General features: G+C 39.9%; 5 protein-coding genes and 1 long non-coding RNA gene across 8 annotated transcripts; 3 read left to right on the top strand and 3 right to left on the bottom strand.

The window, feature by feature from the left end:
* The first annotated feature begins 301 nt into the window (after window positions 1-301).
* Window positions 302-4,519, top strand: LOC126610928 (nuclear transport factor 2-like). 3 transcript variants are annotated; one of them, XM_050279093.1, is made up of 9 exons: window positions 302-632; window positions 1,542-1,728; window positions 2,019-2,313; window positions 2,407-2,639; window positions 2,722-2,902; window positions 3,068-3,189; window positions 3,284-3,349; window positions 3,751-3,814; window positions 3,920-4,519. In XM_050279093.1, exons 1-9 carry the CDS (start codon window positions 340-342, stop codon window positions 4,159-4,161), a joined length of 1,683 nt encoding a protein of 560 aa, XP_050135050.1. In that variant the 5' UTR covers window positions 302-339; the 3' UTR covers window positions 4,162-4,519. The 3 variants fall into 3 exon arrangements, with proteins under 3 accessions (XP_050135050.1, XP_050135051.1, XP_050135052.1); XM_050279094.1 differs by having other exon boundaries at window positions 591-699; XM_050279095.1 differs by lacking the exon at window positions 302-632 and adding an exon at window positions 771-1,383.
* A 985-nt stretch (window positions 4,520-5,504) lies between these two features.
* On the bottom strand, window positions 5,505-8,413 carry LOC126610926 (receptor-like protein kinase FERONIA). The gene has a single exon (XM_050279089.1). It carries the CDS (start codon window positions 8,317-8,319, stop codon window positions 5,791-5,793), a length of 2,529 nt encoding a protein of 842 aa, XP_050135046.1. The 5' UTR covers window positions 8,320-8,413; the 3' UTR covers window positions 5,505-5,790.
* Window positions 8,414-10,063: 1,650 nt separating this feature from the next.
* On the bottom strand, window positions 10,064-14,448 carry LOC126610705 (receptor-like protein kinase FERONIA). Its single transcript, XM_050278816.1, has 2 exons — window positions 13,405-14,448; window positions 10,064-10,193 (listed from the first exon to the last, which is right to left on the bottom strand). The coding sequence occupies exon 1, from the start codon at window positions 14,446-14,448 to the stop codon at window positions 13,834-13,836; it is 615 nt and encodes a 204-aa protein (XP_050134773.1). The 3' UTR covers window positions 10,064-10,193; window positions 13,405-13,833.
* On the top strand, window positions 13,262-13,804 carry LOC126610939 (eukaryotic translation initiation factor 3 subunit M-like). The gene is made up of 2 exons (XM_050279113.1): window positions 13,262-13,598; window positions 13,688-13,804. The coding sequence occupies exons 1-2, from the start codon at window positions 13,342-13,344 to the stop codon at window positions 13,737-13,739; spliced, it is 309 nt and encodes a 102-aa protein (XP_050135070.1). The 5' UTR covers window positions 13,262-13,341; the 3' UTR covers window positions 13,740-13,804.
* Window positions 14,449-17,033: 2,585 nt separating the features above from the next.
* LOC126610944 (uncharacterized) lies at window positions 17,034-19,223 on the bottom strand. Its single transcript, XR_007618652.1, has 3 exons — window positions 18,795-19,223; window positions 18,335-18,393; window positions 17,034-17,299 (listed from the first exon to the last, which is right to left on the bottom strand). It is a non-coding gene; the product is annotated as an uncharacterized LOC126610944 (long non-coding RNA).
* A 4,334-nt stretch (window positions 19,224-23,557) lies between these two features.
* LOC126610934 (ninja-family protein AFP3-like) lies at window positions 23,558-26,900 on the top strand. The gene is made up of 3 exons (XM_050279100.1): window positions 23,558-23,748; window positions 23,819-24,994; window positions 26,210-26,900. Exons 2-3 carry the CDS (start codon window positions 24,328-24,330, stop codon window positions 26,614-26,616), a joined length of 1,074 nt encoding a protein of 357 aa, XP_050135057.1. The 5' UTR covers window positions 23,558-23,748; window positions 23,819-24,327; the 3' UTR covers window positions 26,617-26,900.
* Window positions 26,901-26,941: the final 41 nt, after the last annotated feature.

Below are 26,941 nucleotides of genomic sequence, written 5' to 3'. Positions count from 1 at the left end.
GGCATTCATTAAACTGCCAACGGTTTCAACATTGCCAGTGTTTTCAACATGAGAATTATTATAGGCACTTTTTTTATAATATTATTATCAGAACTTAAAATTTACCATCTCAAAAAGAAGAAAAAAAAATTTAGTCATTTTGCATCTTTTCACTCTTTATCTTTTTTTTCGTTTAATAACCTTAATAACTATTTCGGCGTTTGTGTCATATAATTTGATGCACGAATTTGATAGATGAAGCTTCACCCTTAAGACTCTTTTATTTTCAATGGTACGTAGCATCGAAGAAATTTCTAATTGGACGACCAAAACCCTAATTTCTAAAAAGTAAAAATAAAAATGTTCGAAAAGTGTAAAAGAGTTATACTTGAACCATTCTGGGCACTCCAAACCCAAAGTGTGAATTTGCATCAGGGTTGGTTGTTGGCGTCTACCAAAGACTCTTCCTTTTTATCGTGCGCTAACTGTTCGTCTGTCCCTCTCTCTGTCTCTCTCTCTGTCTCTCTCTCTCTCGCTCGTTCGCTCTCAGTCTGTCTCACTCGCTCACTCTTGTTTGGCGGAAGGTACCCTACCATCTCCACCGTCCCCAAAGCTCTGTCTCTCCCAAACCAATATAGCATTCCCACAAAAGGGTAACTTCTATTCGCTTTCATTTCTCTGATTATTCCATCTAACTTTACTTACCGTATGATTTTCAAGGTTGTATTTTGGATTTCATGAAGCTTTTTTTTCTTTCTTTCTGTTATTTGAATCGAATTATTGCTCGGATTTTTACTAGTTTCTGTGATCGAGCATTGCCCTAATTGGAGGATTAATCGAGTTAATTTTGTGATTTTATGCTCGGTGGGTGTGAATGTTGGGCGGGTTATTGATTGATTTGTCAATTTCTCTGGTTTTGTGAGATGGGTTTTGTTTATTTTGGGGTATGAGGTTGGTTTTAGGGTTTAGTTCTTGAGGTTTACTGGGTTTGGATCCAGGTTATGTGGGTCTGCTGCTTCTGAGGATTTAGGTTTTATCAGTTTGTTCCCCCAAATGTTGGAATTTGCCTAAATTTTCAGTGCTCACTGAGCAGATATGTGGTTCTCGTTTTTGTGGAAAATGGTTGTAATTTATGGTGATTGTAGGGCCTTTCTCAGAATGTGGTGGTTTCAGCTCTCTCTGCGATTGGCTCTTCGGTTTTCTTTATAAGAAAGTTGTATTTTATATCGCTAGCTCCTTCGTGTTTTGTGTCCATACAATGTAATCGAAATTGGTCGCTAAGTTCTTAGTTCCTACTATCTATTGGCAGTTATTACTTTACTTTTGGCATTTTCTTTTCTTTCTTTCTTGGAAAGAAGGATTAGTCTTCAGCACGGGTTCTTTAGTACCTTTGATACATTATAGGTGCTTATTTCTATGTTTTATTTATGGAATTTTCTGAACGTTTCTTCATATCTCTTACTCACTACCCCTTGTGGTTTTCAATTAGTTATCTTAATGATTGGTTTAATGAGATATGAACAATTGTTTAGTGGTATTTTATTTCTGGATTTTTTGCGCAGAATGGCCTTGCAGAATGCAATTTCTCGACCCACTCCTAGTGCCCAACTTGTTGGAAATGCTTTCATTGAGCAGTATTACCATATTCTTCATAATAACCCAGGCCTGGTCCATCGGTTTTATCAGGATTCAAGCATACTAAGCCGGCCTGATTCCAATGGCGTGATGACATCAGTGACCACTATGCAAGTAAGTACCAATGGTCTATTACTTGGTTCTACCTTTTGTAAGGAACATTTGTTGAAAAATGTGCTAAAACCATCAAAGAGTACATTAATAAACAAATGCATGTTGGCGCTTGATATAGGCAGTTCTTTTATGTTTGTTGATTTGGATACCGTATGGTCCGCCGAACTATTGAAGCACATTGATTGTTTACCTGATCATTTGCGCGTGGTCCCTTTAAGTTTGATCTGTTTCATGCTCTCAAATTCTCAAGGTCAACAGTCTTATTTTCTGTCAATGTTTTCTTCGAGCAGGGAATCAATGAGAAGATCCTTTCCTTAAATTACAACAAATATAAGGCTGAGATAAAGACTGCTGATGCTCAGAAGTCTTATGAAGATGGGGTGACTGTGTTAGTTACTGGTTGTTTAACAGGCAAGGATAACTTGAAAAGGAAATTCGCCCAATCATTTTTTCTTGCCCCTCAAGACAATGGGTTCTTTGTATTGAATGATGTCTTTAGATTTGTGGAAGATGGAGATCTTTTAGAAAACCATTCAGTTAATGAAGTTAATGATGCTGCAACAATCCTCTCAAGCCAGGATCCAGGTAATCATATCTTACATTTTCTGTTCTTTTTTGTTACTCTAGTTTTGGTATTGCAGCAGGAACTTGTTTACACTTCCTATTATTTGTTTGCAGAGGCAACTCATGTTCCTGATCCTCCTGCACCTGATCTGGAAACTACTCAAGTTGAAGAGAATCCAATTATGGTTGAGGAAACTTATGACACATCAGACCATGAGAGACAATACACTACAGAATCTGACATGGAACCCCCGTCTTATTCAAATGGGAACGATGTCACTGTGGCAGTTGAGCCGGCTTCTACGACAGCCCAAGAGGATAGTTCGAAGAAGTCGTATGCATCAATTGTGAGTTAAGGGGAACAAATTTTTCCGTTTTAGGCAGAATTTTTCTTAAATAGTTACAAAAACTAATCAAATTTTATTGTAGGTTAAAGTTCCTAAAGGGAGTCCGGGACCAAGTAAGGTTTATGTGCCTACTAATACTGTAAGAGTGGCTTCTAAGAAAGCGGAAACTAATTTGCCTGGGCCAACTGCACCTGCTTCTGTGCCTGAAGCATCAGCCCCAACTAGCACTAGTGCCTTAGAGAGTAGTGATACTAATGAGGAAGGTATGCTTGGCTTTTCTGACTTTTTCCCCTTTTTTCTTCTCTGTATATTTGCAAGTTTCCTTTTGAAAATCTTCATAAAACTAAAATATATTTTGTAAATTTGTATTTATCTAAATTTAATCGTTTTATCTTGTTTCTGTAATGAAACAATTGCATTTGTTATAGTTGAGGGCTATTCTATTTACATAAGGAATTTGCCCTTAAACGTGACGACTGATCAGCTTCAGGAAGAATTCAAGAAATTTGGACCAATAAAGCAAGGAGGCGTCCAAGTCCGAAATAAGAAAGTTAGTGTTTTTGCATCCCAAAAGTATCTCCCGCTCGGCTCTGGATTTTCTGATAGATTTATCAACCCTTGCATGTTATTTTGTGTGTGTGCAGCTCCAGGGCCACTGTTTTGGATTTGTTGAGTTCGAGTCTTCAAGTTCCATGAATAGTGCCATTCAGGTAGGTTATTTTGCGTTCTTTGAAATATGATTTTCTATAGAATCTGGATGCAGTATTATTAATTTCTATGATTCTAACTTTTGATTGCTCTCCCTCATGAAAATCAAGTCAGACTGATTTGAACAGTATGAATAGGATATGGGAATTATTTCTTATCATCTTCTTATTGGCCTTGTATTTTGGTACTCTGTTCAATCAAGTTTAGATGTTCTTTCACCGTAGCTAATGGGTAATACAATCTTCGCAGTGTGTTAGTTTAAGCTCTAAGTGCATGTAGTTTGAGTTGTCATAGTTTCATGTTTCCAGGAGTGCCTTTGGAACTTCATTCATGTTTCGTTTATATTATTTCTGATGTTTGATTGGGTTTCTTGTGTATCTAATAAGAGAACCTAATGTTTTAGGCTTCACCAATCACTATTGGTGGCCGTCAAGCTGTCATCGAGATAAAGAGAACTACCACTCGAGGTAAGTGGACATACAGTCTATGCTGTTATCCTTCACTAATTCAATAGAATGTGTCATCTGAAGATATTTGAAAAGCTCATGCAAGAAGACTGCTTGTGTTTCCAGTTGGTAGCAGTGAAAGAGGTAGATTTCCTCCTGCTGGAAGGGGTGGGTTCCGAAATGACAGCTTTAGAGGCCGTGGGAACTATGGCGGTGGCCGGAGCTTTGGCAGAAACGAATATGTGAGAAGGGGCGAATTCTCAGGCCGAGGCAGGGGTGGCCCAGCTGGGCGCAGTGGATATGGTTATCAGGCACGAGGGAGGGGCGGACGCTCAAGTGAAGCAAACCAGAATGCTGTTTCTGCATAAAAGCTAATACGTGCATCGGGATTTTTTTGCGGGAATATTTCAACAAGATTGGTTTCGTGATTGGCACGCTCGGAAGTGTTGATGGTAAGTAGTTTAATCATAATCTAATGAGTGAAAAGCTAAGACGCTGACATTGTGGTAATGAGATGAAGAGGCATTTTGCTGTAGGTTTAGGATTATTTTTACCAGAAACTTGAGGTCTTCTCGTTTTACCAGAAGCTTTTGAGATTCCTGTGATGGGGTTTGCTTAGTTTTAGTGCTGCTTTTTTAATTAATTATTTTTCCTGCATAGTTGTAGTGTCTAGTGGCTGTAACCAGAAGACCTTAAGAGTTAAATAGATGAGATTATTTTTTGGTATGCTTTGAATTGTTCATGGATTCACCATTGATTGTTTGGTTTCAAGTTTCGGATATTCTTCTTGTTGGAGAAATTGTTTACTGTGATGGCCAGACTGCAGTGTTATTAATTCACATGCTATAACATAAGCGGATTAGCAGTATCCTGTGACGATGTGACCTAACACCTTGTTTAATAAACCTTGTCCCCAATGATTTTGATGTTTAATAGTTGCCCAAAGTTGCATTGGGTCCTAAATCAATGGGCAAGTGGAGAAACTTTTTGTACAATGTTCAAATTGTTACGTAGTGTTATTAATTTACGTGTTATAACATAAGTGAATTTGTATTACCACATGAGTCTGTTCTTAAATTTGGATCGTAAAGTGATAGTATCTTAATTTGACATGCTATAACATGAGTATTTGACAACAATCTGGTCGTACCCAGTGCACAAGGCTCTCGCTTTACGCAGGGTCTGGGAGAGGTGAATGTCGGCTAGCCTTACCCCCATTTATGGAGAGGCTGCTCCCAAGTCTCGAACCCGAGACCTACCGCCCATGGACGAAGGCACTTGCCATCGCACAATTTTACTTGTACTCACTACTCGATATTTCTAGTCGTTGAATTGAATACTTCAAATAAAAAGAGAATGAGTGTTTTTATCCATCCTAACGGTTTTGTCAATGCTCATCATACACAAATTCATGTATTTTTGTTTCCTTCCAGATCTTTGAGTGCGTATTCACTGTTATCTGCAATGTTGTTACAAAGTCTGAAAGTCCAGATGAAGAATTTTGTTTACAGTTTGTTCAATCTGTACAACCTACTGGAGAACCCATATAGCCGATTCTTAGTCTACTTTAGTGCTCTTAATTTGGCTATCAATGGGAGGGTCACTGTACATGTCATCCCTTAGTTCAAATATGTGGAAAGTTTTTTTTTTTAAATTAAAAAAAAATGATCATTATTAAGGGAAGATGGAGGATTTGAAAATATTACAACAATTAAGGGGAGGAAGAGTTTTAAATTCGGAACGCATAGGTAGAAACCCAACACTACATCCAGTAAGATATTGGATCACATGCAATATATTCGCTTGAGCAGTAGCGCAGCCATAAGTGCAGTTTGTTGGTAGAAAGTGCTATTAGCTGTTCCAGAAGCAGAACAACACAATGTGAGGCACTGCAAGTAATTCAGCATTCGTTTCGGTACAAACACAATTGATAAGAAATGGTTACTGGCTTGCTAACACAACATATAATTCTAGCCAGATTACTCTAATGTTGCTCATCATCTCCCATTCGAATTGTTGATTTCTGAGAAGATCTTCCTGGATATGCACTGAACGGATTCATTCGTAGCGCAACCTGGCACACTAGCCAAGGCATACTCGTCGTTCCTTTCACCGCACTTCTGGTGTAGTTGCAATGCAAACTCAAGCCCTCTCACAACATCATTCATTGTCGGCCGCTCGATCCCATTATCATTGATGCAACTCATAGCAATTTCCACAAACTTGTTCAAACACTCGGTTTCAATCTTACCCTTCATGTTCGGATCAATAATTTGATCAAGTTCCCTGTCGCGATGGCAGCTCTTGGCCCATTCAGCCAAGTTCATTTGCCTTGTCTCCACTGCATGCACCACGGCTGGTCTTGAGCACAGTACTTCACACAACACTACACCGAATGAGTACACATCGGACTTCACCGTTAGTTGTTGACGTCGGTAGTATTCCGGGTCTAGGTAACCGAAACTGCCTTTCACGGCCGTGCTAATGTGGGTCTTGGACATGGTGGTCGTGCCCATTTTCGACAATCCAAAATCCGAAACCTTGGCCACCCATTTCTCATCCAATAAAATGTTTGTGCTCTTCACGTCACGGTGGATGATAGTGCCCTGCGCATCGCTGTGAAGGTAGCGCAACCCTCGTGCGGCGCCAATGCAAATTTGGAGCCGTTGTCCCCAGGAGAGAGGTGGGTTGTCGTTGTGGTAGAGATGATCAGCGAGTGTCCCACGAGACATGTAATCGTACACCAAAATCATCTCATTTTTATCGGTACAGTACCCAATGAGAGACACCAAATGGCGGTGTCTGAGTTGCGAGAGCAGTTCGATTTCCGTCTTGAACTCACAGGCTCCCTGCTTTGACTCGGGTTTCAGCCGTTTGATCGCAACGGGAGTGGCCCCGCCGTCGATATGCCCTTTGTACACGTGACCAAAGCCTCCAACACCAACAATGAAACCCTGGCTGAAGTTTTGGGTGGCGGCTTTTATCTCCGACAGTGAAAAGCAACGACACAAATGTGGTGGTAAAGATGACGACCCATCCGAGCCAGTGTCCTTGACTTTCTGCCACCGCCTAAAAACCAAGAACCCAAGAACAGAGAGTCCAAGTATGCCGGAAGCTACACCAATGACCGTGGCAAGCAAAGGAGTTCTTGACCTGGTGCTTGGTTTTGATGTCCCGTTTGTTGGGGCTATAGGAGGTGGGTCGGGGCTTTGTCTGGCGAGATTCTGATTTGTACTGAGTTTGAACATTTCGAGTCCGTTCAAGATTGCGTCGTTGTATTTAGTCAACCAATCCTGCTTGCTTGCTTCCAGTGCAAGAAAGAGATTGACTTTCTTTGGGATTGCAGGGTTCCCCGACATGAACACAACGTAGTCTCTGTACACTGGTTTTCCATTTCCACCGCTCCACAAGATTATATCTGCCATTTGCTCAACGGATTGATTGGAGATGTAGATATGAAATAGCCTGTCTTGGGGCATCGTAACATAAGCATCAAACTCACAAAAATGAAGCCTAACCAAGTAAGCAAACATTGAATCCACAGGGAATTCCCAGGTGAGATTGTAGCTCTTGTTTATGGTCTTGTTCATGCCCATTGAGCGGCCGGTTTGGTAAACTTCTTTCGGAGCAGAGTACTCTGGTATTCCAGAAAAGTCAAGCTGAACGCTACTGTTATGTGGTAAAACACTAAACTTCCTACTTAAATCGTCTAAGTAGTTGTAATCGTCTCCCAAACCATCCCAATTGCGGTACATACCAGTGTCCTGATCGGAATAGATCCGCCTTTCGTCACCGATATTGATTCGGTACACCATCTCCAGAGCAGTGTTGTTCTCGATGCGAATCGTGTTTTTGCTGCCTACATAAGCAACCCCAACTGGGCTCTGGGGTGAAGTGTAGTAAAGATATGGGGGCATGGAGATAATTTCAATCCCATTGATAAACGCGTAGGCATCTGGGCTTGCTTTGCTTGGAGTGAATGTGATACTCAAATTCTGTCCTGACTCGGTGTGGAGGCAGAACTCTCTGTATATAGTATCCGAGGCAGAAGCATCAGCCGTGGCTGAAGCGTTGAAGTCGTGGAGAAGGGTAAAGCCACCGGCTTTGACTGAGAAGAGGGCTTGGGATCGGTTGAAGTTGGGGGCGTATGATGCTGGGTAGAAATACAAGCGGATGAACTTTGGGCCGGAAGAGAGTGGAAATGTGTAGGTAAATTCAAAGCGGGAAAGCCTTGCTGTGCTGTAAGGCACTTGGCCGGAAGAAGAGGGAGAAGGTGCTTCTTTGAATATGGATTTGTTACCAGCTGCTCCGAATGGAAAAAAAGATGTGTCAATATCTCCATCCCAATATCGGGAGTCTTGGCCGAATTTGGTACCGGAAGAGCCACATTGAAGGGTGATTTGTTCAGACGGACGGTAGATTGGCGGCGAGTCCCCGGCCATGCACATGGTTATCATGTGGAAAAAAAGGGGAAGGAGAAGAGGAGTGGGAGTTTTATTAGGGTGTTTGCTGATAGGGTTGTTCATGATTGTAAGAAAAACATAGAAAGGGTGAGGTGTTGCCTGTTTAACTCATTTTCTCACTGGAATTTGGAGTCTCTTGATGAGGCCGTTTACACTGCTATTAGCATTGTATGTCTGTGAATGATCATTTTAAATATCTTGCTTAGCTACAAGTCTACACAAAGTCTTCGTGCGGTGAAGAATGACTCACTCGATGTTTATCTGCTTGGCGTAGTACGTGGTTCTCGTCAATTCAATTAGAGGATGTGGTTGGAGAAATAATACCACCTTTCTGGAGAGACAGTCAAATCTCTTATTATTTGCTTGTGCGTTTATTGTCACATCATCATAAAATTCTTCAGATCAGCGTTGGCCTTTGATGTAGAAAAGAACGACTTTTGTGCAAACCAAAATTGTTATTAGCATCAGCTTTATGAGCAGCTTCTACTCTGTAAGTAAAATCGGAGCTAGAATGATGTGCTGTGGTGCATGGCACTCGGCGGACGGAGGACGACAACATTGAAGGTGGTGCTTTGGATATGGATGTGATACCAACTGCTTGGTGTGCTTCTAAAGGAGAAAATGTTTTAGTATCTCCATTCCAATTTCGTTTATCATAGTGATAGAATATGCTGCCGGAATAGCCACATGGTGATATCTTTCACCGGAATGTAGATCGTTGGCGAATCTCCTAAAAAAAGTTGATGTTCTACCATAAAACCAATTGGTAATATGAAGATTAGCGCAACTTATTTACAAGTCCATACATGGTGGACGTACAATAGGGGTGACAATGGTGTGCAAAAACAAACAAGGAAAGGTAAACAAGAAGAGTCAGCCAGGGTTTGTTCAAAGTCTTTGCATAGAAAAGACTTGAGCTGAAGCATCACTTGGGCAATTTCCATTCCTTTTCCTCTATCACATTGGATGGATGTATCTTCCTGTCATGATGTGTTTACTTTTACTAAGACTTGTGTTCTTGACCATGGGATAACAAACCCGACTTAAATATTTTGTTTGATTCCCAATGAACGACACAAGTAGCTTTGGCCGGGAGTAGTGAGGTTAAATATTCTGCAAGCACAATCGGAGTGAGAAATCTGTGATGTGTGGAGCATTGAACTTTGCGGATAGAAGACGATGCCGAAGGTGCTTCTTTGAAAATGGATGTGATACTTGCTGCTTGATGAGAATAGGAGGGGAGAGAATCTTACTCCTAACCGAGTACCTCAACCCCAGGAGCACAAGAATAGGAGTGATGGTCTATCAAAATCAACCACATGTAGAGATTCAATCTCTTCCATTAATATAGCATCCACCCGAAAACGACCTTTAAGTTTTTAGCATGTTGATGTCGAACCTCTACTACATGCTGAATTAAGCATGATCTTTAAATCTGCACTTAAGATATTTGTGCTTCACTCATTCTTTCTGCACACTTGAAAATTAAGCATCCTTAATGTTCTGATCAAGATATTTAACTTAATTTGAAGGGGATAATATTCCTTCACGACTAATTCATTTTTATCTTCAATTTTTGACAAAATTTGAAAGATTGTTTGCTTGAAGCTCCCTAGCCTAATTACTTCAAAATTCTGCATGCGTTTTTGGTGAATTACATAGATGCTTACCCTTGTAGAAATTGAAATTGCTAATATTCTTTAAAACGTTCTTATTATCAATATTAGACGATATGGACGTAGTGTCAACTTATTCAATTAATAACGACAATTAAATGGCATCTGAACGGTTTTGTCAATGCTCATCATACACAAATTCATGTATTTTTGTTTCCTTCCAGATCTTTGAGTGCATATTCACTGTTATCGGCAATGTTGTTACAAAGTCTGAAAGTCCAGATGAAGCATTTTGTTTACAGTTTGTTCAATCTGTACAACCTACTGGAGAACCCATATAGCCGGTTCTTAGTCTACTGGAGTGCTCTTAATTTGGCTATCAATGGGAGGGTTGTTTGGGTTAAAACTTGAACTTTGGGCTCAAAAGGGAGTCAGCCCAGCAAGAGGACTAGGAGGAAAGGGGCCCGAAGCCCAGCCAAAGCCCAGAAGGAAGAAAAGGGCTTTTTTCCGACTGCAGATCATTTGCACTACTTGTTCACCTACCTAGAGATCAAGTGGTGTAGACCAGCCAGCTAATCAGCCCAAAAGCACTTTACAGTGGCAGTACAAGTAAAAAGTTGATGAGTCATTGCCCTTCAAGCTGCATTCGGGCAAGATTAAAGCTACAGGAGGCCAAGCCAAACTGCCTATAAAAGAAGAAAGAGAAATCAGAGATGAGGACACTCAAACAAACAAACAAATACAAACACAAACTCTGCTCAAGCCAGATTTGCTTTCAACGAAGCTGTAGTCAGCCCAAACCTTCATCCCTTTCGGGATCAACCCTCACCCAAAGCCTTTGTAAAAGTTTTGCTACCTTGCATAAATCTTGTTGTAATATCGATTTCCTTATGTAAACTCACCTCCCCAGCCCTCTTTCTAAAGCTCTCAAGCCCCTCCATAAATCACATGATAGGAAGTTGCAAGACGACTAGTCTTGCCTGACAAGGTGAAACCTTGCCCGACCCTCTTTGTTTTTTGGTCTTTTCATTCATAAGTCTAGTAATATATTGTATACTTCCATTTGTATCCAAGTTAGTTCCAGCAAGTTGATGATTAAAAGACTCCTCAGTCCTTGATTCCGATTGGAATATGTAGTCACAACTTAAATCAGATCTAAGTTCTAAACCCTTGGGCATGTAAGATTGATCATTCAAAAGTCCTCGGTCTCAAGGCATAAAAAAGAACCTTATGTGGACTTAACCCATCCACGACAATCTTTGATAACAAGAAGTCCGAAGTTACTTGGGGCGCAAGTAATCGACCGATTTCCTAAGTTTTATTTCTGTTATATTATGATTATCGTAGAACATTTGAGTATAGAAGTAATTCTGATGGGAAGCCTCAAGGCTTATACCTAAGGCCCTACAAAGGCACCTATTTGGATGCATTTGGCTCTTCGGGCTCGGGTAATTAGAAGTATAATAGTCATAACACTTCTGCAACCAATGAAATAGACATTATATGTTCGAGTACTGAGTTAGTTATTGATGGGAAGCCTCAAGGCCTACACCTAAGGCCCCACAAAGGCACCTTTCATAACTAAAACAACCTCTCGGGTATATATACAATTAAAACTCAACATCTGTTTTACATCTGCCATGCTAAAGATGGCAGTGGCACGCCTGAATACCTAAAAGTTAATCTTGATTGTGAGCCTCAAGGCCTATACCTAAGGCCCTACAAAGGCACCTTTCAAAGTTAACCCTATCCTTCTCTTTCAGCCTTGCCCAACAAGCCTTACCCGACAAGATTTGCCCGACAAGCCCGCCAGTAAGCAGAAGCCCGACAGAAACCATCAACTGGCGCCAACCTCTCGGAGAGCTGTGTGCTTGTCGGCTAGGAAACATCCCCGACGGAAATTCTAGCCACGAACATAGTTTTGGCACGCCCGGTGGGATTTCTGTTTCAATCTCGTGTGTCAAAAAGAGGACAAAATACGAATCGTTTCAAGATTTGTTAAAAATGACAGATCAACTAGGAAATCCTTCTTCTCCATCAGGACAGGTGGTCCAGGAAAGCCCAACTTCATCTGGAAGAATTGAAGGAAAATGAACTAATGAAGAATTGTACGCTACTATGATACAAGTGTTGTGGTGTATGGCACTTGGCGGACGGAGGACGACAACATTGAAGGTGGTGCTTTGGATATGGATGTGATACCAACTGCTTGGTGTGCTTCTAATGGAGAAAATGTTTAAGTAAGCATCTCCATTCCAATTTCATTTATCATAGTGATCGAATATGCTGCCGGAATAGCCACATTTTATGGTGATATCTTTCACCGGAATGTAGATCGTTGGCGAATCTCCTAAAAAAAGTTAATGTTCCACCATAAAACCAATTGGCAATATGGAAAAAAGCACAACTTATTTACAAGTCCATACATGGTGGACGTACAATAGGGGTGACAATGGTGTGCAAACGCAAACAAGGAAAGGTAAACAGGAAGAGTCAGCCAGGGTTTGTTCAAAGTCTTTGCATAGAAAAGACTTGCGCTGAAGCATCACTTGGGCAATTTCCATTCCTTTTCCTCTATCACATTGGATGGATGTATCTTCCTGTCATGATGTGTTTACTTTTACTAAGACTTGTGTTCTTGACTATGGGATAACAGACCCGACTTAAATATTTTGTTTGATTCCCAATGAACGACACAAGTAGCTTTGGCCGGGAGTAGTGAGGTTAAATATTCTGCAAGTAAAATCGGAGTGAGAAATCTGTGATGTGTGGAGCATGAAACTTTGCGGATAGAAGACGATGCCGAGGGTGCTTCTTTGAATATGGATGTGATACTTGCTGCTTGATGAGAATAAGAGGGGAGAGAATCCTACTCCCTAACCGAGTACCTCAACCCCAGGAGTACAAGAATAGGAGTGATGGTCTATCAACCACATGTAGAGATTCAATCTCTTCCATTATATAGCATCCACCCGAAAACGACCCTTAAGTTTTTAGCATGTCGTTGATGTCGAACCTCTACTACACAATGAATTAAGCATGATCTTTAAATCTGCACTCTAGATATTTGTGCTCCACTCATTCTTTCTGCACACTTGAAAATTAAGCATCCTTAATGTATTGATCGAGATATTTAACTTAATTTGGAGGGGATAATATTCCTTCACGACTAATTCATTTTTATCTTCAATTTTAACAAAATTTGAAAGATTGTTTGCTTGAAGCTCCCTAGCCTAAGTACTTCAAAATTCTGCATGCGTTTTTGGTCAATTACATAGATGCTTACCCTTGTAGAAATTGAAATTGCTAATATTCTTTAAAACGTTCTTATTATCAATACTAGACGATATGGACTTAGTGTCAACTTATTCAATTAATAACGACAATTAAATGGCATCTGAACGGTTTTGTCAATGCTCATCATACACAAATTCATGTATTTTTTAGTGCATATTCACTGTTATCCGCAATGTTACAAAGTCTGAAAGTCCAGATGAAGCATTTTGTTTACAGTTTGTTCAATCTGTACAACCTACTGGAGAACCCATATAGCCGGTTCTTAGTCTACTTGAGTGCTCTTAATTTGGCTATCAATCGGAGGGTCACTGAACATGTCATCCCTTCATTCAAAAATGTGGAAAGTTTTTTGAAAGAGTGGAATATTGGGATCTCTGATCAGAAGCAGTTATTTCTGACCGTCGCTAATGTACTGAAAGAACACAAAAAGTATGCTTTGTAATCTTTTTTCTACATGTACATGTCTCTCCTCGATTTGTTTTAAGAACAATTAATTACATTTTCTGTTGTATTTTTAGTCTGGCAAAGGAGTCTTTCAAATTCCTGGCCAAGTACTTGGCGACTTTTTGATGGCCCCAGACATGTTTCAGGTATTTTTGTAGGATCTTGTGGAATTTCAAAGACATGTTTCTCTTTGGTGACTGTTCATCCTTATTTACTCCGGTTAGGTAAACTTCCTACTTAAATCGTCTAAGTAGCTGTACTCGTCTCCAGAACCATCCCAATTGCGGTGCATACCAGTATCCTGATAGGAATAGATCCGGCTTTCGTCACCGATATTGATTCGGTACACCATCTCCTGAGCAGTGTTGTTCTCGATGCGAATCGTCTTTGCGCTGCCTACATAAGCAACCCCATCCGGGCTCTGGGGTGAAGTGTAGAAAAGATATGGGGGCATGGAGAGAATTTCAATCCCATTGATAAACGCGTAGGCATCTGGGCTTGCTTTGCCTGGACTGAACGTGATATTCAAATTCTGTCCTGACTCAGTGTGGAAGCAGAACTCTCTGTATATAGTATCCGAGGCAGAAGCATCAGCCGTGGCTGAAGCGTTGAAGTCGTGGAGAAGGGTAAAGCCACCGGCTTTGACTGAGAAGACGGCTTGGGATCGGTCGAAGTTGGGGGCGTATGAAGCTGGGAAGAAATACAAGCGGATGAACTTTGGGCTGGAAGAGAGTGGAAATGTGTAGGCATTCAAGGCGGGATTTGTTACCGAAAGAGCCACATTGAAGGGTGATTTGTTCAAACGGAACGTAGATTGGCGTGAGGCCCCGGCCATGTGGACAGTTATCATGTGGACAAAAAGGGGAAGGAGAAGAGTGAGAGTTTTATTAGGGTGTTTGCTGATGGGGTTCTTCGTGATTGTAAGAAAAACATAGAAAGCGTGAGGTGTTGCCTGTTTAACTCATTTTCTCACTGGAATTTGGAGTCTCTTGATGAGGCCGTTTACACTGCCTACTCGCATTGTATGTCCATCAACGATTACTTTAATATCTTGCTTAGTCGTTGAATTGAATACTTTAAAATAAAAACGACGTGATTGAATTGAAAAGTGAAGAAAATAAATAAATAAAAAAAAGAGAGAGTGAGTGTTTTTATCTTTTCAAAAGAATTAATAAGAAATAGTGAAAAGAGAAATGATAAGAAAACTTTCTTAAATTGAGACTCTTTATGAGTTTTCTATCTTCTGTGCATTTGTTGCACCGGACTATCTCGAACTGGACTAATTTCAGGGACTAAGCTGGATTGACTTGGCTTGGACTAAGCAGTACTCAAATTGTTAAGCGTTTGGTGTAGTACCGGACTAGACATGACTAAATTTTTATTTTTTATATTTAATATGAAAACTTCCACTTTCTTGTTTAAAAAACATTTTTTTAAAGATATAAAAGATGCTTTATTGAAAGGCCAAATCAGATAAATGACCTATGCTAAAAAAACTCAAATTTAAACCCTTGTGGTGCACTCCATTATCAAATTTAGTCCAAAAGTGATTTTTCTGTTAACTATCTGTTAATACATGGGTAAAATTGTACTTTGACATGTGCACTCTTCCTCGTCTCTTTACTCTCTCTTTAATTTAAATTTTCACAAAACCAGTTTTGAGAAAGCGATCATTGCGATCGGCATGAAGCTTCAAAACTGGCCTCTCGTTGCTTTCTACGAACAGCAAGAAAGCCGTCACTGAGATCTCCAAGTTCGCTTCGGGCTCTCTGCAGCTTCAGAACAAACTTGTAGAAGAAGGTGAAGCCATCTCCAACCGAAAAGTCCAAATGGCCAAAGAGCCAAAAAACGCCTGAAAACCGTCTCCAACCAAGGGCTAGGCCAGAAGGCTCGTGGGCCCCACGAAATTTGAAAGGGCCAAAAGGCTGGCTCAATACAGCCAGCCCCGGGTTGGCCAGAAATGTAAGCATTCCTGTCGAGTATAACCGATAGGAATATGTATATCCGACATGAATGCTAGACCAAATTTTCAAATGTAACAGCTAGCTGATGTCAGCTAGCCGTTATTTTTTATTTTATTTTTACATTTTTTTTTTTACAAAATTTTTTTCCTATAACTTCTATTTTTAAATTCTATTTTTTTCTATAACTTCTATTTTACAAAATTTGTTTCATATTTTTTTTCCTATAACTTCTATTTTACAAAATTTGTTTCATATTTGTTTTAAATTCTATAACTTCCTAAGTCATTATACAACATTAAATTAAATTAAGTAACATGAAACAACATTAAATTTAAATAATAAATTATGTTTGACTCTATGGTCCTTTGACCCTTGGTTGAAGACAGCTTTTTGTGACATGGCTAAAACGAGCCCTATACTCATTTGGCCCTCGGTTGGAGATGGAGGCAAATATGGTGATGTACTGTTCATTAAAATATTAATATCTTGGAGGGCCAGAAGGCTAAAACGAGCCCTCTGGCCAGCCCTCGGTTGGAGATGACCTGAAGCTGTTGATGATGGCGGTGGTCACATGCCGGGAATAATGAATGAGGTTATTGGTTTCTTCACTGAGATTTCGGTGATGCCGAACTGCTCGACCGACTTTCCTACGACGTTTGACCAGGTAAAGTTGCTGAATTTCACTTCAAATTGAATGCAATGTTGGTTTTGCCTATTTTCTTTGTGCTTGTTGGTTTAATTTTATAATGAAGTTGTGGAGAATTGAAAGGAAATCACATTTCTGAGAGGAAACTTTGATTTGTTTCGAAGAAATCGAAATTTATTCGAAAGCTGTTATGATGATTTTCGTTCGGTTCGATTTTGTGTTCTACTTTTGTAATGGTAGATACCAGAGTTGGAATCGAAGACCTCTTAATCTGTTTGTGATTGCGATACAACAATTGACAAGATAATTTGAGACAAACTGACATGACATTTGTGCTGGCAAGTTTATGCTTATTGAATTTGAATCAGACATGGTGTTGTATAAATACAAATTACAAACCTTCTTCTTATCCATACTTCTCGGACATGGTGTTGTGAAAGTACAAATTACATACCTTGTTCTTATACATTGGACAGTATAAAGATGAGGAAGAAAAAGGTGCACACGTCAAAGTACAATTTTTCCCATGTATTAACAGATAGTTAACGGAAAAATCACTTTTGGACTAAATTTGCTAACGGAGTACACCACAGGGGTTTAAATCCAAGTTTTTTTAGCACATGGGCTATCTTCCGAATACCTTATGACCACAGGGATCATTTTTCCGATTTGGCCTTGTTGAAAATATCATTCATCTCACAAACAAAACAGGGAAAGGATTTTGCTTTATCACGCCCCGATCCCAACATACGTCGAGAATCGACACGTGACAAGGAAAATAACGTTCGTTGAATACGGTATAACTTACGAAATAAAATACTTTAACTGATAAACCAAAATAATATGAAGGTGACTAAGTTCTCCACAAAATATTTACAAATATGTACATCCCAAAAAGAAGCATAATCTTTGCTTTACTAAGAAAAAGATTGAGGTGCTCAAAAGAAAGTCCCAAAGATAAAGCACAAGATAGGATATAAGGGTAACCTAGCACTCCAAATCTCTGATAATTGTACCGCTATCCCACCTACGAACCTCTCGAAGCTACTCAGACTTGTTACCTGTAAGATCAGTGCCTACACCATCGAAATGGTGCACCGGGCAAACAACAACCCGGATAAGCTACGAAGCTTGTGTGAGCGATAAATAATACAAGTATATGATACTAATAATAAAACCAACCATCATTCACAATTATAAACCTTGAATATAAATCATTTATAAGAAATCGCTACCAAACCTTGCAACCTCCGAAAGGCTCACACATACATCAACGAGATTTCTAAATCAAAACTCAGAGTTCTCAAAGCCACATTCACATATATATTCAAAACTAGATTTAGAGAGACGTTATTCGGTCGAAGCCTACACAATAACCAAATAGGAAGTGGCCCCCCAAAACGGATCAACCAAGCAAAGCCACCCCTAAGAAAGTAACCAAGTAGGTAGTGACCCCCCAATGCAGATTAACCAAACAGAGTCACCCTTAAGAAAATAACCAAATAGGTAGTGACCCCCCAATGCGGATTAACCAAGCAGAGTCACTCCTAAGAAAATAATCAAATAGGTAGTGACCCCCCAATGTGGATTAACCAAGCAGAGTCACTCCTATAACTATTGGAAGGTGATCACCCAATGCAGATTAACCAAGCATGACCACCTTTAAATGTGTATGGCCATACCTAGGCTATAAGGATCGCCCAATGCGGATTAACCAAGCGCGATCCACAAATAGTATAGTCCCTTAACGCAGATAAACCAAGCAGGACCATCCAGGACCATTGCTACGTGGTGCAGACTTAGTGTCACCTAACCCCATAACACTAGGGTAATGGTCCTTCACAATCCATCATTTTTATCATCCATCACATATATATCCCAAAACACAATCCATCATTTTTATCAACCATCACATATATATCTCAAAACACAATCCATCACAGTTCAAATATCCTAGTCACCTAATGTTTCATAAGTAGATCGACGACAACTTAAAAGCAACAATTATTTAGCATCAGAACTATTTTAAGAATCCATAGTGTAAATACACAGTTTATTAGCACATAAGATTTCAAAGCAATAACCATAACACATAGATTAGAATCACTCACCTGAGATCCACACTAACGCACTCAAACACGAAAGTCAAGGCATCACGTTCTATCACCGCCTAACAAGGTACAAATCGCATTTAGATTTCCTTCGATAATCCACATACTTAAAACTCTTATATATTTCCCACAACAACATTTAATGAGGAATCAAACTGTCATTCTAAGGTAGGGTCCATGATCTTACGTCACTTATTCCATAATATCCAATCACTAGATTTTAACTTGTAAGTCCCTAAGGTCCTTAAACATTATCCACCATAGCATACTAAAAGTGGTGTCAATTCAATGGTAAGACCATCAATCACTAGAATAATCAAGTGGCGGAGCTTATCAATAAAATACTCAACCAACAATATTTTTATAAATCGAATGTTACACACCGGAAAATTTGACTTTCTCAAAAAATTCTCAAATTTTACAGAAATAAAGATTTCAACAAGTAGAGTAAACTTTATACCTGTGACCGAGTCCAATTTGGCCAAGAAGGCCCTCAAATTGGCTCACACTCAACGAAACCCTAAGGTGGGTGTCCTTCAATTCGGCTTCCTTGGTGTTCCAACGCCCCAACCACCAATTGGGTCTTGTTCCTGGGTCCAGGGGAAGTTGATTAAGGGTGATGGTTAATGGTGATACTCTCCGGAATGACAATTCGTCGTCGAGAACCCTCCGGGTTCTCCTATGGAGTTCTACCTGAATTTGGCCTTAAAACCTTTGATTTTTGTTTTTGGTGGAGATAGAAGATGGAAGGTTGTGGAAGATGTGGCAGGTGTGGGATGGTTGAAGATTACCCGAAAATATGGTGGAAGATGGTTGTTTGGACCTGCTGAAGATATGGTGTTGTGGTGCACAGTAGCCGAATGGAAGAAAAGAAAATCCCCCTTCTTCTTTTCTTCTCTTCCTTTTTCCTTTCTAATTTTTTTTTCCCAATTCCCTTATAATAGCCGGCCCTTTAATCCCAAAAGTGTTTGGCCTTTTACCCCCAAGTGGAATTTAAAATAATTCCCATAATCTATAGTTTCACAACTTTAAACGTCAGCAACTATACCGTTATAATTCGAACTTGCAAACGGCTTTCGCCTATGTGTTCGTGGGTTCGAGATCTATTTAAAAACACTAGTTGCAACTTCGAAATGTCAACGAAAAATAAAGATTTCTTATGAAACTTCCAACTCGATAAATAATCAATTACTAACTTAAAATTAACGGAATTAAAATTAACTAATAAAGATAACGTAAGCGTGAAATACGAATTTAAAATATGAGATACATAATAAATGGTGAAATTCCAGGGATGGGATTTCACATGCTTTTACATGAAAATCTACATATTTTTTTCACCATCATCAGCTATCAATACATATACAAGTTGCAACTACTTGTGCTTAAACTTGAGTTCATTCACATATTCTTCAATGCCCTTCAACTACTTATGTAGATCTTGAGTACTTCGATTGCAATTGCACATGCTACGGGGTGTCCAGAATATGTAATCCCATGAGAAAAAGAACCAAGCTTGCTACTTTGAGAGGATATGACATCTGAAACTTCTAGGCTCACAAGAACGCTGATTGGCATATATTCAGAAGAAGAGCATTTACCACAGATACAAGGTCTAGTTAAATGTTGTATTTGTCACACCTATACATGTAGCCAAGCCTTCCAAATGCACATATTGCATCATCATAAATAGAATGCAACAATTGTCTATGGTCCCGTAGTGTGCAATACAAATGGAGCTGGAAGATCAAACTTTTGTGGGCAGTCAGTGTGCAATACAAGGGGAACCATAAAGAGATGCTCATGCAGACTTGCAAATACAAATGCTAACTAGAACACATGAGCAATGAACGATAATTTGATAGATAATATTTTGAGTGTTATTTATTAACACTAAAGTTAAACTAATGCCACCAAGGACAACTTAATTTATGTCGGTATTAAAATTTAAATCAATTCGAAGATTCTAAAATACTAAAACACCAATTGGCTAATTCAAATGTGGAACCAATTACCTATTTGAGGAGAGTTTCACCGTCATTGACAATCTTGGAGGTCCATACTTATTTTGCAGCACCACATTCCTTCCTTTTGAACCCAATGTAACTCCAACCAGATCTGCCACCATGTCCACCCCTACCTGCACCCACCACCGCCACCAATTCAACCATTAAATTAACCTACTTCACATCTACCTACATCATTCAAATTTAAATCAATTCTAAGATTCTAAATTACATATAGAGCATCACTCTAAGAATCATACACAAGCAATTGTACCTCTCACAGATTTATCCAAATTAACAAAATTTAACCCAAATTGACATAAATTCATCAAACCCCATTAACACAAACCTAATTAATAGGTTGTTGGGGTTGGAGAATGGGTCGGTGAGGGGGGCCTTTGGCGGCGAACGCAGTGTTTATTTGCCCACTCGAGTAAGCCTTTGGTGGCGAACGTAGAGTACGTGGCTGGAAACCCACAAGGGAGCAGAAGACGAGAGGGCGAAGGTGCGACGAGGAAGAAGAAGACAAAAGGGCAAAGGGGCGAAGGTGCGAAGGAGAAGGGAGAGAACGAGACTAGCAGTTTGCTCGCTCTTGAGGGTTCTCGCTAAGACCCCTAGCAAAAGTTTTAGTCGACGCGAGTCTCGGTTAATACCATTAAACGTAGTCCTTGTTGCTAACAAACATGGACTTGGACTAACTATTAGTTCAGTCTAGTAAGGCTTAATTAAGGTAAACAAACACACTTCTAGTGTAACGCTAATTTCGTACCAACTAAATAACACGAGACGATAAAGAATTCCGTTTTTGAGAAAATTTTCTCCATCATTTCTCGAGGGAGAAAACAATATATCTATTGGAAAATTAGTTATTAGTTTATTTTTGTTTATGGTTTTCTTGTGGGACAAGGATGTTAGAATTTTCTATATCCTTTAAGGATTAGGATTGTGCTTTAGTTTTCTATATCCTTTAAGGATTAGGGTTTGCTTTAGTTTTCACTATATATAATACTGCTTGTATTAGTTAGTTTTAACAAGTCAGTCACAATGTAGTCTCTTAGGGTTTTGTAGCCATTTCGGCATTCTCGTTTGTTTAATAATATTTCTATTATTTTGTTAGTCTTGTTCGTTGCGCACTCTAATATTCAACTTGGTATCAGAGCCAGGTTTGATCCTTCGAGATTTAATCTGCTTCGGGTTGGTATCTGTTTGCTTGTTTCCGTTGTCATTTGTGTTCAGATTGTTAGTTGGTATTGATTGTTTGCAAGAAGAAAAAAATTGTTCGTTCGTTTTTTGTTTTTTGTCCCATGACTCTACTTCTGCACCTTTGAACGCCGCAACTCGCAAGAGTATCCGCAAGTTTGTATTGCTGCAAAGAAAAAAAGTGGAAAAAGTAGAATGGAACGAAAAAAAAAGGAAAAAAAGGGGAGTAAAAAAAAAAGGAAGAAACAAGAGAAAATTGGTTGCTTATTTAAGGCCCATGCGGGCAAAGAGAAAAAAAAAAGTTTGGTTGGATTTTTTGTTTGTTTGTTCGGAAGTTGACATCGGCATCGGTATCGGCATCGGCATCGGTATCGGCATCGGTATCGGCATCGACATCGGTATTGGCACTGGCATTGACATTGGCATTGGCATTGGCATTGACACTAGCACTGAAATTTGGAGTCTTGCATCTGCATCTACTTGTTGGCAAACTCATGACGTGTACCACCATGAGTTTGACAGGGAGTGTTGGAAAATTAGTTATTAGTTTTTTTTTTTTTATGGTTTTCTTGTGGGACTAGGATGTTAGAATTTTCTATATCCTTTAAGGATTATGATTGTGCTTTAGTTTTCTATATCCTTTAAGGATTAGGGTTTGTTTTAGTTTTCACTATATATAATAGTGCTTATATTAGTTAGTTTTAACAAGTCAGTCACAATGTAGTCTCTTAGGGTTTTGTAGCCCTTTCGACATTCTGGTTTGTTTAATAATATTTCTATTATTTTGTTAGTTTCGTTCGTTGCACACTCTGATATTCAATTATATCAACATCAGATATTTTCTATTTTATAATTCCTTGTGTAATAATTAGTCTGACATGACGCGTGCGTAGGACACGCGTAGTGGACAAGTACTCTTTGGACACCTTGTCTGCACCTGCAACTTGGCTTCGCTGTCTCCATCCATTTCTCTCCGGACACGATGCACTCTGACTGCATGTTAACACGTGGCATTTCACTGATTGCATAACATCCCCTACTGGATAAAAATGAGTGCAAGTTGGCCCTCTTGGCCCTCTTGGAGGGGTCCACACCTGACCAGGTCACAGGCCCTTTTGCGTGTCACTCTCACCTCCTCACCTCCTCCATGGATTCTTCCGTCTTACTCCACCTTATTATTACATTTTTTTATTAATTAGTTAAATGTAATGCTAGATGAATTAAAATTTTAAAATTAAATTATGTGATTATGTATGATTAGATTATTAATTAAGTGTTAATTAAAATATCTATTTCACATTGATGACATATTATTTATAAATTTAATTTAAAATTTTGGCTCTAGCATAATTTATTACTTAATTAAGAAGTCAAAGTTTAGAATTTCTTTCATTTGGTTGATACTTTCAGAAAACATCCCAAAAATAAAAGAAAGATAGGAAAATGGCCTGTGAACTCTAAACTACACTTTATATCAAAGAAACTCTTTAAGTTTTATGCTAAAATCGAAAGATATTGTCGATATTTTAGACACATTTATTAAATATTGAAGAAGCTCTTATATTTCATACAAAACCAATGTTTGACAATTCCTACAATTTTATTCTAAATCTCCATATTCTATAAAAAAAAACAACAAATATTGATCTGATATCAATATTCGATAAATATGTCAATATTTTTACGAATTTATGTATTGATATTTCTACTGATACTAATATTTTAAACGGGAATTCAAGCGAATTAATACTAATCCAACAAATTATCAAAGAAATACGTTTTGTTGAACTTTAACTAGCATAAAGCGAATAGCAATGATGACCACACTCGCGGCGACAATATTCCTTCAAGGAAACGAAACGGCCCCGACCCGACTCCCCAGGCATCATCCACGTGTCCTCCCGCAGAGCGTACGTTTTCCCAGCTCTGGAGTCCAGCTCGTTTATTCATAGATATTAAGGCATCGGATAGAGGGAATTGCGGCTCTCTACAACGCCGGGATATTTCCGCGCTACGTGGCGCCCACCTACGCCACATCGTCTCCGACACGACACGTGTCCCTTCGCACCCTAATCTAGTAAAACCCAACTAGTAGGCGTCGCATGTTCGGTGCGTCACTCAGATCTGCGTTTCTGCAAGCCACGTGGTTGTCGGCGCTCTTCATGTCCGCCACATGTCTCCAGTCCGCGATTCTCAGGGGCTTTTTCGGTATTCCCTATTTCTTTATCTTCCGTAAAAAAGAGATTTATTTTTACTTTTTAATTTTTTCTGTGTTCAGTCAATTTGTTTTCAATCAACTTGAGGAACTGCTTCTGGCGGGGTCGCTGATTGCGTGCCGATCTTCTTCTGCTTCATGGTCTTCGTCCTCTGGTGCAACTGAGATGGAATTTCTCGCCGTTTCCATGGAAAATTCGCGCCGAGAAAGTGCGGGAAAATGTGGGAGTTTTGTTGCAGTGTTCGGTGGAAACATGGCTGGAATCATCGTTCGATGTAAACCATATGATAAATTAAATTAAAATTTACCCAATTTCTCAGATTTTGAATTTTTCTGCTGAATTTCTACTTCCCGGTTCTGAAAAGTGCAAAAATTTCATCCGGGTAGCTCTGAATTTGACCAATTCGATTTGGGTTTCCGGCGGTTCTGCAATTTCTCAGATTTTCAAAATTTTCTGGTGAAATTATACTTCTGGGTTTTGAAATCGTGAAAAAAAATTGATCTGGGTAGCTTTGATTGAATTCGATTAATTTGATTTGGGTTCCGCCGAGTTTCTGCAATTTTTTTTTTCAATGGCGCAAACAGAGGAAGGCGGGAACAGAGCAACCCAGCAGGTGTTCCCAAAGCAAGTGAGTACTTTTCCGGGCGATTTGTACGGGAAAATGGTTGCCAGGAACGATTTTCCGGGGAAATTCGGGGAGCCAACCGGCGAGGATTCCGAGGAGATTGAGCTGAGCCTTGGGCTGTCTCTGAACGGTCGGTTCGGGGTGGACCCCGCCAGAGCCAAAACGGTGGCGCTGAAACGCTCGTCGTCAATATCTGATTTCGGTTTCACCCCGGCAAGAGAAGAAGAAACGAAGTGTCGTGTGTCCGCGCCGTCGCGGGCGGTGCCTCTGATGAGGACTTGTTCGCTTCCAACGGAGACAGAGGACGAGTGGAGGAAGCGGAAGGAGCTGCAGAGCTTGAGGAGAATGGAGGCGAAGAGGAAGAGGTCGGAGAAGCAGCTGAGGAACTTGAAGGTACCGAGAGATCGGAGCCGAGAGAACGGCGGCGTGGAGGAGAAGACGGGGGAGGTGGCGAATGGGGTTCATAGGAGGGAGCAGTTTGTGAAGGTTGTAGATGAGTTTAGAGCTATGGGGATACCCAATTGTCCTGTTCCGCCGCCACCGGCGGCATCTCAAGGAAGTGGCTCAACTGGGGTTTCTGAATCCGAGAACCAAGTTGCTGCCACGTCTCAAGGTATTCTCATTTCAAAACTTCTTTTTCCGAGTTGAGCGATATTCTATTCTAAACTACTTTATACTGCTCTAGGCAATTTAGCTACGCACAAGTCTGCATCGTTTCAATTTAATTACAATTGGTTTCAATTCTTGTACGTGTTTTTCATTGTAATTAGTTTGCTATGTGATCTGTGTGAAATTTTGTATCATCCAAAAGTCGGGAAATTGGACTCTTTTTACCGTTGTTTGGTGTATGTTATAAATTTTGTGAGTGATTGTGTAGGTTCTTGAATTCTTAGGAGGATTACGGTTTTATGTTTTTCGAGTTTTTGAAAAAATGGCTTTAGGTCTCCCCTTCCCTTCCCAATTAGGTACTAAATGTCTATCCAATTTGTGTAATGGTATGTCTATCCAATTAGGTACTTCGGAATTGCCTTCCTTAACAAACCGATTGATGGTGCTGCTAGCCATGTTCTTGGTCCGATTAGGGGTTTATGTGTAGTTTGGTCCAATATAATTTTCATATCAAAGTGTTCTATTCAGTAGCTGGTCTAACTTCAAAACTACGAAGCCTAAGTTTTATACGAAACCTAGTTATGAAAATCGTCTCGAGTGAAATTCTAGATTAGGAGTGTCCCATGATTGACTTTGTTTAGGTGCCTTTTACATTCGACAGGGGCAGCTACGGTGGTCCCTTAGATCCCCTCCATGTTGCTTTACTTTCCCCAACGCCAAATATCCTTATCCACTTTACTTTCACATGATTGATTTTGAAGTGCATAATGAAGGAAAGGGATCCTCTTTGGATCCCTTCCTCCTAATCCACCAAGTCCGGGGATCCTGGCCATTGAAATTTGATCCAACGGCTACAAACAAGGACTAAGCCGTTGGATCAAATTTCAATGGCCTGGTTCCTGAACTTGGTGGATTAAGAGGAAGGGATCTAGAGAGGATCCCTTTCCCAGACTGAAGGCCTTTAGTAAGAACTTTGTCTCTTAAAGTGTCCACGAGAAATGATATGCCATTGATTTTGTGATATGAAGAAGAAGAACATTGTAGACAAATGATCTTGTATTTATATCATATCAATATGATAGATTCGGTTGATGTTTGTCTACCAATTTCCTCTTCTTGCCGATACCTAGGATCACTTGAAAATCTATTTTTAGACTGGTTTGTCACAGCTCTTGTTCCCTTTTTTTTTCACATTTTACATCTCAATATGCATATGCAGGAGTGCACACCCAAGCAAGAAGCCATGTCGATTCTCAATCTTCGCCAAAGACAGAGGATGAACTGTTAGCCACCCCAAGAATGATAACCGCTCAAAGATCGGGCCAGTTCAATGGCGTCCAAACGGAAATCAACTGTAATAAACCCCCAGTTCCAGAAAATGGTGCCAACGAAATCATGAGGAATGTGTTGGAGAACATGCCGTGTGTGTCTACGACAGGAGATGGCCCTGACGGGAAAAGAATAGAAGGGTTTCTTTACAGATACAAGAAGGGTGAGGAAGTGAGGATACTGTGCGTTTGCCATGGCAGCTTTCTCTCGCCAGCGGAGTTTGTGAAGCATGCCGGCGGTGGTGACGTGGCGCACCCGTTGAAGCATATAGTGGTGAACCCTAGTCCGTTTTTGTAGTTGCTAGTGCCCTTGTGGCCATGTCAAAACCTAGACGTGAGCACGAGGGAGAAAGTAGGGAAAGATTCATCAATGTTGCTTTTACTCTTTGTTTGGTTTGTTTAAATTCGGTCTTTCAATGGATTTGTGGGCACTTGTATTGAACTCGGTACATGAAGCTTCTTGTTGGAAGGCTCTAACCTTAGAACAAAGGGCTCCCAAGAGGCATTTTACCCCGCCAACACTATGGTCTAACTGTATATATTTTTATTTACAAGTGGAACGTTTTAAGTTCGATTTTTATAGATATCGAGTTCAATACTTAATTATGTCCGGCTTTTTATGA

The sequence above is a fragment of the Malus sylvestris genome, chromosome 17 (genome assembly GCF_916048215.2).
Source record: "Malus sylvestris chromosome 17, drMalSylv7.2, whole genome shotgun sequence".
Lineage (NCBI taxonomy): Eukaryota > Viridiplantae > Streptophyta > Magnoliopsida > Rosales > Rosaceae > Malus > Malus sylvestris.
The sequence above is the reverse complement of the archived record's forward strand: the minus strand, read 5'-3'. Positions and strand labels throughout refer to the sequence as shown.

Coding starts and splice junctions, on each gene's coding strand:
- LOC126610928 (XM_050279093.1), top strand. CDS start 340: ATGTTCGAAAAGTGTAAAAGAGTTATACTTGAACCATTCTGGGCACTC. Junction 1,729..2,018: donor CATCAGTGACCACTATGCAA/GTAAGTACCAAT, acceptor TTCTTCGAGCAG/GGAATCAATGAGAAGATCCT. Junction 2,903..3,067: donor TAGTGATACTAATGAGGAAG/GTATGCTTGGCT, acceptor CATTTGTTATAG/TTGAGGGCTATTCTATTTAC.
- LOC126610926 (XM_050279089.1), bottom strand. CDS start 8,319: ATGAACAACCCTATCAGCAAACACCCTAATAAAACTCCCACTCCTCTT.
- LOC126610939 (XM_050279113.1), top strand. CDS start 13,342: ATGTTACAAAGTCTGAAAGTCCAGATGAAGCATTTTGTTTACAGTTTG. Junction 13,599..13,687: donor GTACTGAAAGAACACAAAAA/GTATGCTTTGTA, acceptor TTGTATTTTTAG/TCTGGCAAAGGAGTCTTTCA.
- LOC126610705 (XM_050278816.1), bottom strand. CDS start 14,448: ATGGCCGGGGCCTCACGCCAATCTACGTTCCGTTTGAACAAATCACCC.
- LOC126610934 (XM_050279100.1), top strand. CDS start 24,328: ATGGCGCAAACAGAGGAAGGCGGGAACAGAGCAACCCAGCAGGTGTTC. Junction 24,995..26,209: donor AGTTGCTGCCACGTCTCAAG/GTATTCTCATTT, acceptor ATGCATATGCAG/GAGTGCACACCCAAGCAAGA.